Source organism: Stenella coeruleoalba (assembly GCF_951394435.1).
Source record: "Stenella coeruleoalba genome assembly, chromosome: 15".
NCBI classification, from domain to species: Eukaryota; Metazoa; Chordata; class Mammalia; order Artiodactyla; family Delphinidae; genus Stenella; species Stenella coeruleoalba.
The window spans coordinates 16,785,323-16,799,175 of NC_137161.1; the positions used below are offsets into that span (position 1 = coordinate 16,785,323).

Here is a 13,853-nt window from a genome sequence, read left to right on the forward strand (position 1 = left end):
CGGAGTCAGAGTCCTGTTGGGCAGCAGGTTAGGCTCCTGAAGGAACAGAGGGGTCAGTTTCCGGGTGGAGGGCAGCTGGGAAAGCACAGAGGGCCATGGCTCGGCCTGGGCAGGCACAGGCTGGTGCTAAGGGCAGGCACTGGCTCTGCTCCGCCAGCTCGGTTACCTTGCGAACAGAGCTTTTTCTTGGGGCCACGTGAACCCCGTTCAGTGGGATTGTTTAAGGCAGTGATATAGCATCTCTAGAGTGTGGGTGTGGGAGGGCTTGTGCCCTGAGGACTCTAGGAGAACTGCTACTTAATACTTTTCCAGAAAGTCTGAGACAGGGCATGATTAGGAGCCAAAGGGAACCAGGACAAGTTAGAAGCTCCTTAGTGGCTTAGAAACGTCCTGCTCCCCTGGGTCAGGCCCTGGGATCCGCCATGCCCAGAGTCACAGGTCATGGGCCTGGGTCAGGCCTCCCTAATAACTCCCCTGCCTGAGACAGGCCTCGGGTGACGGAGGAAGAAGCCAGCTGTTCAGCTCTGAGCAGAAGGGATCTTCCCAATCCAACTGTCCCGAGAGCCAGTCGTCTCTGTGTCCCCTGAGACTAGCAGACCAGGGCACATGGTTAAGTGCCCTGTAGGTATTTGTAGAATTATTAAGAAGCTCTGAGGCAGCTGGTAATAGGTCCCACTCCCAGGCCTCTCCCCAGACTTGCAGAATCCCACTCGCCCCAGGCAGGGGTCTGGGAAGCAGAACTAGGCTAGCCCAAGCCCTTCACCTGTGAAGGTGGTGGGGGGCAGCTAGACAAGAGTTGGAAGAATTAGCCTGGGATTACAAGTGTAGCATGGGGGCAGTTAGTGGTCTCTATTCAAGGCGACCGTTCCACTCCATCTAGTGGGAACTGGAGGGCAAGAGGGAGACTCTGTGTTCCCTGCCAGAGCAACTCAATCCAGAGCCCCAGGCTCCCCAGTTTTGGAAACCCTAGCCATGCCCGACTTTCATATTTCTCCCCAACAGTCTGTCCAGTCCAATCCTTGGAGTCCCAACAAGGATGAGACTGGGGATGGGGTGGGGGGCTGGGGCTTGCTGAAACAGAAGAAGGAGGGCTTTGGCCAGGTTCACAGAGTGTGAACCCCTTGAGCTTTGCCCAGAGGCCCCGCCCCTGGCTTTTACAGCCCAGGCCCCCAGCCAGGACCAAGTGGCACCTGGTCTCTTCCATGAGATCCCCTGCTCCCAGGAGAGCAGAGTCCCAGCCTGTGAGCTGCAAGGGACAGCTCGGACTCTGATCTATGGTTTTAGGCTTTCAGCCTCAACCAGGTCTTTGTTCAGACCGGGAAGAAAAAGGAAAAAGCTGCAGAGATCTGTCTCCGGAGAAGGGGAAGGGGGAAGGCAGCAAGAGAGATTGGGATGCCTCATGCCCAGTCTTCACCCTCTCCCGTGTGGGGTGGTGACAAGGGAGAGGTGTGGGTGAATGAGAGGGGTGCCTGTGAGGCTGAATGGGGGGGGGATTGCGGCGCGGTCATAGATGCGCCCAGAAGAGTGTGTGTGTGTGTGTGTGTGTGTGTGTGTGTGTGTGTGCGCGCGCGCGCGTGCTAGAGGTAGGGTGACGACTCTTACATGAACTACTCATCGCAGGGCGTGCCCGAGACCCTCGCCAGCGGACACCTGCTACAGTTGAGGGGAGATGCCCCTCCCTTCCCCCATTCATCTGGTCCCCCCTCCCGAGTCGAAACGGCTGCCCCCTCCTTCCCTCCTCTCGCATCTGTCCCCCCACTCACCTGTTCTCCCACGGCTTCTCTCTCTCTCCCTCCTCCCCCCACCGCCCCCTATACCTGCACCCCAGCCGGGCAGATGGTGCGCGGCAGCGCGGCCCGGGGGGAAGGGGCGAGGACCCTGCGGGGCGCATGACTGTAGGAGCCAGCTGTCCCGAGCCGCCCGGCCCGGCGAGGGAGCGCGGGGAGCCCGCGTGGGCCAGGCGCGGGCGTGTGCGAGGCGCGGGCGTGCGCGCGAGGGTGTGTGCGCGGCCGAGGCGGAGCGTCGGGCGGGTGGGCGGCGGCGGCGGCGGCGTTAGGACTCCGGGGACACCGCCCCCCGCCCCCCGCCCAGCATCCCGCCCCCGCCCAGCCTCCCGCCTCAGTTCGCGCTGCGCCTCGGCTGCGAGCGTAGCGGCGCCGGCTCCGCGAGCCCAGCGGCGCGTACAGCCTGCGGCCGCGCCGACGATGCGGGGCCGCCCCGCGCCCGCCCCAGTCCCGGCCCCGGCCCCCGCGGGAAGTGGCTGAGCCACCGCCGCCCGGATGGCGAGCCTCGCCGCGCTCGCCCTCAGCCTGCTCCTGCGGTTGCAGCTGCCGCCGCTACCCGGCGCCCGGGCGCAGAGCGCCGCAGGTAAGTGCGCCCCCGGCCCCTTCTCCCTCCCCGGCGCGTCCGGGCGCCTGCCGCCGGGCCCCGGGAGGGGAAAGTTGTGCAGGCTCGTGGGGGATGCGGGGGGCGGCTGGCCGGAGCCCGGGTCCCCGACTGCAGCCGCGGGCAGCCGTGTCCAGGCGCGCCCGGGCCAGCGTGCCCGGCCCCCGGCGTCTCTCGGCCGGCAGCGTTCGGCGAAGTGCGCCGCTTTACTTTTCTGCGGACCCCCCGGCCTCGAGTAACTTTCCGCGGCTGTGGCGAATATTTCCGCTCGCCGCCTCCCACTTGTCGGAATCTGTCACTTGAGTGTTTGGGGCGGTGAGATAGAAAGCGGCATCGACGCCCGGGGTGGAGCGTCCTCTCCCCGGCAGCCTCCTGGGCAGCGCGCGCTTTTCGTGGGGAGGACCGGTCGCCAGCAGGCCGAGGCGGCCAGGGCGGTGGCTTTTCTTGTCTCACGGGAGAGACAGGCGGCCCCAGACTTGCTCTAACCACGCTGCTTCCCTGAGCTTGTCCTTACGCCGCTGAAGGCACCGTGGAGGTGTTGGTGTTAACGACAGAGACGGCCATCCCTCCTCCCTACCCCGTGGTTCTTATCCGAAGCAAACGGGCGCCCCTGTTAAGGCCCTTCAGGTGGAGGGGATTTGACCTGTGAGCGTGTCTGCTCCAGAAAAGTTTGGGGGACTCGTATTTGGATTTGACCATGGGGAGGAGGCGAGCAGAGGTAGTTTCCCGTGTGTGTGTGCGCGTGTGCGGGCGTTTGCCCTGGCATGCTACTAATGGCAAGTTGGCATGCACAGGAGGCTTCCAGGATCCGGGATCTTACACATCCCCAAAGCCCACGGCAGGCAGCTTCCAGCCCTGAGCCCCCAAAGAGTAGGCGGTGGGGGAAGGAGAGAAGAGAGAAAGGAGTGCAGGTGTGCTTCCAAGTTCAGAATCACCTTGCAGTTTCCAATTAGCTCAGGTGTGACCACGCTGAGGGGAGATTGCTGGGATCATGGGGGCAGGCTGAGATGAGCTAGTGGGACTTAGGAAAAGATTCGTTTTGGATTGATGAGTAACAGCGGTGCCCATCTATTATCACGCTGAAAGAAAGAGAAGGGAAGAAAAAGAAACTGTGGGGGAGTGTAACCTCTTTAAACAGGCTGCTTCTGAGGTTAAGAGCCGCTAGAGTGACATTCCACTGGAAATGCACTGGAGTCTTCCTTGCTCCAAAACAGGAACTGAATATGGGACTTCTGCGAAAGAACAGCTTGTTTCGTGGCTGGGAAGTTAGGCGACTAGGACACTTCTTTAGAGGTGTGTGAAGCTTAAAGGTTGGTTCAGCAAGTAAGAGAAGAGGGAGAGCCACACATCATTCTGAAGATGGTGCACAATTCCTGTTTTCCTCGTTTTGGGTCTGTGTTAGGTGTGCTAGGGCAGGGAAGGAGGAGGATGCTTGGGGGCAGTCCTGGGGACCAGGCATCATTTGTGACTTAAATTTTTACTATCCTCCAAGGCCTGGCCGGCCTGCCACCCATGAATAGTATTCAGGTTTCTGCGGCAAGAACCAGTGTCAAAAATATTCCTCCACGGGTCTCAGAGCGTTCTTGGGTGGCGTGCGGTAAAACCGTACGGGCTTGGGAAGCTGCCCGATGCTAAAAGCCGGCTCCGGATGCTCCCGCCAGGTGGCGCTCGCTCACAACTGTTAAAATGCAAATATAGTTGCTTTTATCTCCGGAATAGAACTTCTTTTCAGTTTTTAAGTGAGTAATGTGTTTATTCAGCAGCCTTTTGTTAAAACATTTAGAGAAGTGTGAGGAGCAAGCACCTTTTCTTTGTTTGCTCTTCGGAACACAGGGGAAGGAAAAGCAATCCTGGAGTACAGTTTGGGAAGAAATTTAAGGCACCATGTTTCTTTTGATTCGACCTGAGCTGAGTGGCTTCTGCAAACCTACTCTCGTGTATACTTAGCAAGTGGCTGCGTTTGTTCCAGGGGCTCCTTAAACGAGGGCGGGGGGGGGGGGATTAACTTGTGTTGGAGATACGATGCATTCTAAGCCTCACTCATTTGTAAAAATGGGGATTTTCTGTATGTATTCTCTCCTTTCTGGTTTAATGCTAACTAGAACACTTAAGTTAATTATTTTTTCCAGGTTTCTAACATCTGCACTTGTAGATGCAGGAATGCTGCAAACGCTGACTTTTAAAAATGGACTTATCTTCTTACTTTATTTATAAACGCAGACATTGTTGGAACCCAAATCTAAATATGACTATAGTTTGATTTCTTTGAAAGAATCTGATTTAAAACTTGTGGCAAGTTTGGGTAAATAATACGTTTAAAAACTCAGTGGTGTGCTCTCCATATTCTTTTAATCTGAAAATTCTCAGTCTCGAAAGCAATTTCAGTTCTTAAGCTGACATCCAGTACACAGTTGGGGTAATATATTTTGCTGTAATGTGTCAGTCACAGTGTCCAAAAGTCAGTGGTGAAAGCTTGTCATCAAAAGGCAGTTTCTTTCTTCCTTCTTGTGAGATGTGTTTCATGAGCCAGGATTGTTTTTGTAAGCAATGATGGCAAAAACAACAACAACAAGAACACATTTTAAATCAGCCTCTGAAAAGTGTGGCAAAAACGTGATTCGGAATGAGGAAAGAAGGAAACAGTTAAACCAATGGGTAAGGGGGTAATTTGTTTATTTACTAGTGGGTTTCAGCATCTGTACATTGAGAGCAAAAATGGATCTGAGAGGGACTGACTTGCCATCGCAGTTGTTAGTGATGTAGTCATTTAACTCCATAATCATTGCCACATACCTCTGGGGAGCTGTTAGCAGTACAGTCTAATTTTACTTTCTCTCCTGGATTGCTTGATTTGTTTCCTAATGAAAGAGCCATTAATGTGCAAACCTGGCTAGGATTCTGTTTCAGCAACAACCACGAACATGTTCATAGTGAAAACAGACCACCGTCTTGGGTTACAACCCACTGCCTTTCTCCTCTCCTTCTTTTCTTCTCGCTTAGCTCCTGCAGGCTCCAGGCTGCCAGCTGAGATGGCATCCTCTGTAGTAGTGTAACTGTCACCTTTCAGAACCACAATCACAGGACATTACATCATCATTTTTTTGAGCACGGGATACTCCCATGACTCTCTGGCAGCGTGTTGCTGTGGAAACAAGAGCAATGCCATATAGGCAGTGGGTCCTTGATACACAGTTTTTGATGATGATGAAGAGATGGTAGAGTCTCGTGGCACCTGTAATGGGGGACGGGGGAGTTTAACTCGGGAGGCAGCCTGACTGAGCGAAAAAGAGTATGAGCTTTGGAATCTGAAGTCCTCAGTTTGAATACTGCCCTGCCTCTTTCCAGCTGTGTCAGCCTGGGCAAGTCATTTACTTCTCTAATTCCCAGCTTCTCATTTGTCAGGTGAGAATGATTATAGCTGCCTCACTGGATTTTGTAAAGACTAGATAAGATGATGCACGAAGAGTGAGTGCCTTGTACTACTTTATCCTGAAGGGGAGCCTTTTCTCTTACTTGCCCTGGCATTGATGCATGTACACAGGCCAAGGGGGCACTGATGATAAGCTCAGTTATGAATTGAAAATTAGATGGCTGGGTTTTGGCGATGACTTTTAGTGTTTCTCTTTTTCTTCTTTATGGGGGCTTGATTCTCTGCAGCCACTTTTAGAAGGAGATTTGGAATGAAACAAAGGTGATACCAATACATTTGGCCATTCAAAGGTTTCGATAGGCATGTTTAGTTCCAAGCATGTTTTACCTTGTAAATGAGAACGGATGGAAAACAGAGTGGTCGCACATTGTAACGGGACGGTGTTCACATACGTCTTCCCTCCCTTCCTACCCGCCTCCTCACACTGTCTTCCTTGCCTCCGGCTCTTCCTGCTGCTCTTCTGCCATCTTTTCCCTAACCTAGAAATCGAGCGCGCGGCACTGTGGGGCTGTGAGGGGAAAGATGCTTTGTGCACTTGACAAATAAGCAAAGACTAAGTAAACACACAGAGGGCTGTGGCGGTCCAATAAATAAAAAAGCTATGAGATTATTGAAAACAAACCATCCCTGACAGGTGTAATAGCATTTGCAGGCACATTACGGAATTGGGGCTAGGAGGCAGCACCATGTAGATATTAGAAAGTAGTTAGAGTGTCTTGTGAAATCTTATAAAATGGATTCAAATTGGTTTGGAGAGGAAGAATGCTGTGGGTTTTCTATGGATTAAGAGCAATCAGATGCAGCCCAAGGGACGGCGGGGATCACTAGTGTTGTGTGCAGGTGGGACAGGGTGACCAGAGGGGGTGATGGGATTCAGCGATGGATGTGGTCTTGCTGGACACACCCTTATTTGCCTGGAAGAGGGAGAAATGACCATGATCATATTTATTTATTATCTATTGGTAAGAGTTACAGGTTCTAGAAAAGATACAGAGGGACGCAGTGAGGATGCGAGGTATAGATCCCAAGGGATCTGCCCGAAGTCAACTGTGAAAAATGGGAATTAATGTGTCAAAAAGGCAGAGTGGTGAAAGAATGAGGAGCCCCTGAGAAACAGTGACCCTTTGGCCTGTTTTATTTCAAAATGTCAGCGCTGTTTCCCTTGGCACATCCTAGGTATTTACCCAGGTGAGGGCTGCTCAGAAACCCCACCAGATCCACCATCAGACTGATGGGTGACTAATAAATTGAAGTGAGTCTCCAGTGTTACAGACAATTTCTTTTTCACACTCTAGTCAAGCTGCTGAAGTATATGTGACACACACATTCACTGGTGCACAAGTGGAACTGATAGAAAGTCTTTCCAATTTCTTGAATATTCAGCTTCCAATCTTCATTTGATGCTGGAGGGAATAAAAAAATGGTGACGCCACTTTGGTAAATGGTTTGGCAATTTCTTTAAAAAGTAAAACGTACACGTGCCCTAGGATACAGCCATTTCACTTCTAGGAATACACCCAACAGAACACGTGCCCTAGGATACAGCCATTTCACTTCTAGGAATACACCCAACAGAAATGAAAACATATGTCGACACAGAGACACGTACGTGAATGTTCATAGCAGCGTTATTCATGGTTGCCAAAACTTGGGAACAGTCCGAATGTCCATCCACTGTGAATCCATCCAGTGGAATACTACTAGCAATAGAAGGGAATGAACTACGGACAATACGCTACAGCATGGACGAACCTCAAAAACATGACACTGAGCAAAAGAAGCCGGTTACAAGAGATTACATATTGTATGAAATATTCAGAAAAGACAAATCTTTGGAGACAGGAGGCAGAACAGTAGTTGCCTGGGGCTGGGCACGGGAGCAGGGATCTGTAGCAAGTGGGCATGAGAGAACGTTTTGAAGTGATGGAACGGTTTGAAAACTGGAAGGTGGTGATGGGTGAGTAACTCTCTAAATCCCAGCTCCTGGCTTGTCATATGAACTTGGTGAGTTACTTCACGGTTCTGAACCTTTATCTCTGCATCTGTAAAGGGGGCACACCAGTGCCTTGGTGTTGCAAGAGCCAGAGGTAACTCCTGTGAATTGTCAAGCTTGGTTCCTGGCACAAAACAGGCACCCAGTAAGCGGCATCACTCTTACTTGTGCCTTACCAGTCTCCAGAATAGTTTGTTGTATTCATTATTTGCAAGGCGTTATTTCTGGTTTGGTCTTCCACCCCTCTCGTAGGCTCTTTAGACTGTGAGTTAAATCAATCAGCTGACGTTTCTTCCCTCTCACCAGTTGGGCAAAAAATGAAAAAGTTTAAGACTGTCAGGTTTTGCTAAGGATCTGAGCAATTAGGTGGCTTTGTTCACTGTTGAGTAATGACTATTGAAACAGCTGTTTTCAGTGCTCACTTGGCAATGCCTATTAAAATTGAAGATGTGAATGCTTTGTGCCTGGAGTGTTTTGGTAGGGTTTGGATTGGGGCGGGGGAGGGAATAGACCGTTCATTCATTTTCTTTCTCGTTGAGCCAAGGATGTAAAAATTTAACAGGAGGGTGGAAGCCCCCTTGCTTGGGAGCGGATGCAACATGCTTTTGGCCCACCGGCAGTTCATGTGCTGCTCTTAAGATGTTTATTAACCTCAAACATTCTGGACGTCATGACAGTTGTCGTCTTCCAGGGGAGGACGCAGTGCTGTCACCCACATTCCTAGCTCCAATTTCCCAAGACCCTGGAAAGCCTGTTCCTCTCGGATCACCCAGACTTAACTTTACTTCCCTTTTATCATGAGATCACAAACCCATTTCTCTTGATCCTCCTGTAATTCATAGTGGGTGGTTATTAATCTTTTAAGGGTCATGTATTTGTCTCTTTGGAACCCAGCATGAATTCATGAATTCATATCAGCAAGGAGAACTTTTTAAAGCCTGCTTAAAGTTTAATCCTCACGAGTGGGGTGGCTTTGAATGGCCTGAACTTGCTCTTATGGATTATAATTATGACTTTTCTGCTGCTCAGTTGATCACAAGTTAGTCATTGGGAGCCCCTTTAAACCAGATCCTTTTTCACCATTTTCAAACATCTTTGAGAGCACCCTGATTTTTCTGTGACAACAAGGAACTTCAGGCTTACCCCTAGGTTTTCTGTCCCAAACATGTAGTCAGTTGTTTATTTTTTTAAAAAGAGCCCAGAGGGAAGAGATATGGGGACATATGTATATGTATAACTGATTCACTTTGTTATAAAGCAGAAACTCACACACCATAGTAAAGCAATTATACTCTAATAAAGATGTTTAAAAAAAAAGAGCCCAGATCCTTTTTTGTGGAGACATCAGAACCCGAGCTGCACATTGTGAGGTTTTATTTGAACACTAGAAGAGAATAAAACAGGGGCTCTTGGTCATGTTAGGGATAGAAAAAACTATTTTAAACAGCATGCCTTTAGGACCATTTATCTCTTTGGTTTTTTTAAAGTTCATTTGAGCATGAGAACTTATTTGTCTAATTAAAAATAATTTTGTCGTTGTCAAGGTATGTGCTTAAATGTGAGTATAGCCTCGAAGTTGATGTCACTATTCCTTCTTAAGCATCTTGGAATTGGCCCCTAAGTGCACAGGTCCAGATGATTCTCACCTGTCAGTGTTTGCTGAGCACCAGCTTTCTAAAATGAAGAAAAAGAAACGTATTCCAGTCTCATCCTAAGGCAACTTGGTGAGTTGTCTATTGCCGTGTAACAGGCTGTCCCCCGAAACTCTGTGGCTTTATTTTCTCACAACTTTTCTTTGAGTCAGGAATCTGAGTGGCACGGCTGGGTTCTCTGCAGTCAAGATATTGGCTGGGGCTGCAGGCAACTCGGCTCGAATGGGGAAGGGTCTGCTTCCAAGATCACTCACTTGGTTGTTGGGAGGATTCAGTTCCTCATGGCTGTTGGATTGAGGGCCTCAGTTCCTCATGGCTGTTGGATTGAGGGCCTCAGTTCCTCATGGCTGTTGGATTGAGGGCCTCAGTTCCTCATGGCTGTTGGATTGAGGGCCTCAGTTCCTCATGGCTGTTGGATTGAGGGCCTCAGTTCCTCATGAGCTGGAGAGAGGCCAACTGGGTTCCTTGCCAAGTGGACCCTCCATCACAGCATGGTTCCTGGCTTCACCAGAGTGAGCTATCGAGGGGACAGGAGAGCATATGAGCAAGCCAGAAGTCAGTCTCTGTAACCTCATTTTGGAAATGACATCTCATCACTCTTGCCATCTTCAAGTAAAGTCACTAGATCCCCCTCACCCACAAGGGGAGGGAATCACACAAGGGCTTGACTACCAGGAAGCGGGGATTTTTCATAGCCACGTTAGGAGCTGCCAACCACAGGAACCTCAAATAAATGACACGCAGTATAGGAAACCTTGTATCTTGGGGAAAAAAATACAAACATCACTTTTAAAGTGTGTTCACATCTTTTCATTCTTTTTATTATTTTGGGCACCAGTATCAGTTCAGTGTCAAGATTTCACTCCTTAAAGGACTTTGAGTAGAGAGATTTATTGTCTCATAATTGACTTAGCTTAAATCTTAAAAAAGTTAATTATGAAGGTCAGAAAGTAAAAAATGAATTAATATGAAGATTCGTCAGAAAACTTTTCAAACTTCATCCTAAAAGTTGAAGTACTGTGTTTTTATAAGACTATAAAACGTTCGCACTAGTATGTAGGTTCCACAAGGACCATTTTATAATAAACACTAGTAGTTTAGGGCTATAATAAAGTTTAGCTAAAATTTACTATTTTTATTGCATATAGATATCCCAGTTAAAAAATTTAGTACTTAATATTTTAGACCTTTTTGACCCATGTCTAGAGAGTTTTTTTATTTTCACATAAGACTAAAATTGATAATTTATTAAGTTACAGTGATTGAAAGTTTAATGTAAATATACAGATTATTATATGGATCGAAACATGTCCTGCATGTACGTTTAGTTTTGATTGCTGAGGCAGTAGTACAGTCATTACAGAAGAACTTCAATCACGGTATTTTTTTTAGGTGACTGTCGTTGGGGCCCATGAGATCTTCCAGGAAGGATGGTTTTGTCAAAATCCGGATGGGCTGACCAGACATTGGAGTTCCTGATGGGAATGTGCTCCAGGAATTTACCTGTTACTCAGGTTACCTATTTGCTTGGTGTTGGTTCCAGAGGTCCCCATTGTGCTTTCCTAGGCAGTTGTAAGTAGGCGGGAGGATCACCAGTTTATGATGGTCCCAACCACAAGCTCTTTTTTGTTTCATCTCCGTAAGGTGACCTTGAGGAAGGAGGAAACCAAGACACCTTGAGTTTGCCCATTATATGCCTTGGGGAAATGCTTGTCTGGGTTCCACTTTCAGGGGCTTAGACTTTTGAGCAGTTTCTCATTTATTCATTGTCATCTTCAGTCCTGCTGTGTCAGGCTGTGTAAGGTTGGGTGCCAGGCACCCCTCCTGCTATGAGGGAGGTGAGGGCATAATTGTCCTAGGTGTTAGGTCAGGGCTGCTGCATGTGGCTCTGTGGAACCTGCATAGCTGTACATGCAGGACAGGGTCAAGGACTGGGTTATTCTGCTCCAGTGAATCAGCTTTGAGTTCAAAGCTATTTCCATGTTCATGCTCCTGATTTTTTTTTTTTTTTGCGGTACGCGGGCCTCTCACTGTTGTGGCTTCTCCCGTTGCGGAGCACAGGCTCTGGACGCGCAGGCCCAGCGGCCATGGCTCACGGGCCCAGCCGCTCCGCGGCATGTGGGATCTTCCCGGACCGGGGCACGAACCCGTGTCCCCTGCATCGGCAGGCGGACTCTCAACCACTGCACCACCAGGGAAGCCCTTCTGATATTTTTAACTATTATTTTTTCTTTCTTCTGCCAAATATTTTCTGTTTACCATCTCTGCACCTGTTACATTATCTTTTTACTTTTTGTTATAGGAAATGTGCGCACTGGGTTGGGGGAATGGTTTTCAGCTCAGAAACTTCGGAAACTAAGACCTTAAGCAAGATTCTAACATGTGTCAAACCAGGGCTGGGGAGGGATGGGTGGCGTGGGAGGAATGAGCAGTTATATTCAGAAGCCAGGAGCATGGCCAGCCTCTTCCCTGTATCTCAGCTGGCTCCAGTTTAGGATGGTTCTCTTCCTCTGTTATTGTTTGGAACGAAGCAGAGGGCGCTCTCGAACACTTGGATTGCCTTGTCTTGAGCCCCTTTAAATTGGATTTATGGAGGAACTGTGGAATCTCCTGGAAAAGAGGAAACTTGTAGTTTCCAACTGTTGAGATGCTCAGTTCAAACATGCAGACACCTTAACTGAACCCAAGTACCATACCACTCTTGCTTTAAACAGAAGTTTAAAAAACTTTCTTGGAGGGGTGTACTTAGCAATGCAGAATTTTCCCTTGCAATTAAATCTTTAAAATTTTCTGTACAGAGGATGTGTATTCCAAGTATAGCATTATTTCTGGGACTTGACCCCTTGAACATGATTTTTGGTGGAGGAGTCACCTGAACAAATCCCAGAGTTCCAAGGTCACTACTGTGTGTAAAGATGTCCACATATTTTATTTATTTTTATTTTTAAATTTTTTATATTTAACTGTAATTTTCTTTTTTTAACGTCTTTATTGGAGTATAATTGCTTTACAATGGTGTGTTAGTTTCTGCTTTATAACAAAGTGAATCAGCAATATATCCCCATATCTCCTCCCTCTTGCGTCTCCCTCCCACCCTCCCTATCCCACCCCTCTAGGTGGTCACAAAGCACCGAGCTGATCTCCCTGTGCTATGTACACATATATTAAAATAGATTTTCTTAGTTTAACTTGGGACCGCTCTCCTTATTGGTCGCTATTTTAGTGAAGGTTGATGAAGTCAGAGCTCCCTTACCTTTATTATCTTTACATCTTTTTGCACATAAAATGTTCAGCATACATTTAAATTCACTTGTATGCAGAAGCACGTTGTAATTGCTTTTACCTGAGAACTGACTTAGCAATTCTGAATTCCATTCTCATTTCCTCGTACCTCCAAAACCTCAGCAGCTATCATTTGTCATTGGAAAGTTGCTGACCACCTGTTCCACCTGGAGCTCTAGGGGTCCTCGGTACCTCCCCTACTCTCTAGCCTGCCTTTTCAGATGTCTCATTGGGCGCCATCCCTTTGTGATCTGTAGGTTTTGGTTCAAATCTGACATTTCCTCCTTTTGGGGTCTCAACTCCCTTTGGAGATTCTTAGTCCTAGCTACCGTTTTGGCTCATATAGAAGATTCCAGGAATTATGCCTCGGGCTCATTGCCCTGGGCTCAGCCATCTTTTAACTATATGCAAGGTCCAAATGGTATGAGGCAGAGGAACAGTGAAGGAATTCCACTTGGCTCAGAGCCTCTCACAGAGATTCTCACGTTTCAGCATGTTTTACTTATTGTCTCCTACTTTGGCATTCTGATCTCAGAGTAAAATCTGGCCGTGATAGTGAGCACAGCATGCCTGTCCCATTTCTGACACCAGTGGCGTAATTAAAATGGATTACAAATTATCTGGCAGAGACCTTGTATGTGCTCCAAACTTGCATAAATTCCTGATTTATTTAGCTCAAGATACAGGATATCATGGAAGTGAGGTGACTACAGAGAGATGAAGCAGACGTGGTGTCTTGGCCTGACCTTTTGTGGCCTCTTGGTTCCCCTCATGGGGTGCATACTTGCTGGTGACATCTTCAACACTGGCAGAATCCTGCTTGTGCACAGAAGCAGCCCAGTTTTTGCTATGCCATTGCATAGCATCTTGGAAGATCCTATACTAAAAATATGAGCATTTATTAAGAGATATTTACCAGTATTTACAAATAGGTTCTTCTGGGTCATGAAGCAAACTCTGCAAGGCCACATTCTTTCCTGTAGGAAGAAAAAAGAGCCAATTTTATGGATGTAACAGTAGAATATTGTATTAATAATTACACTATGTATGTTTATGTTAGTATAAGAAGCAAAATGGTAGGCTATTCTTTGCAGAATAGGTATAGAGAGAA

The 13,853-nt window shown here is 48.2% G+C and overlaps 1 protein-coding gene across 1 annotated transcript in view; it reads left to right on the forward strand.

Moving 5' to 3' along the window:
* The first annotated feature begins 2,164 nt into the window (after positions 1-2,164).
* PTPRT (protein tyrosine phosphatase receptor type T) overlaps positions 2,165-13,853 on the forward strand; it is a 1,078,581-nt gene continuing 1,066,892 nt past the window's right edge. The window contains 1 exon segment of the mRNA XM_079943946.1: positions 2,165-2,367. Coding sequence (XP_079800072.1) covers positions 2,280-2,367 — 88 coding nt within the window. The 5' untranslated portion in view covers positions 2,165-2,279.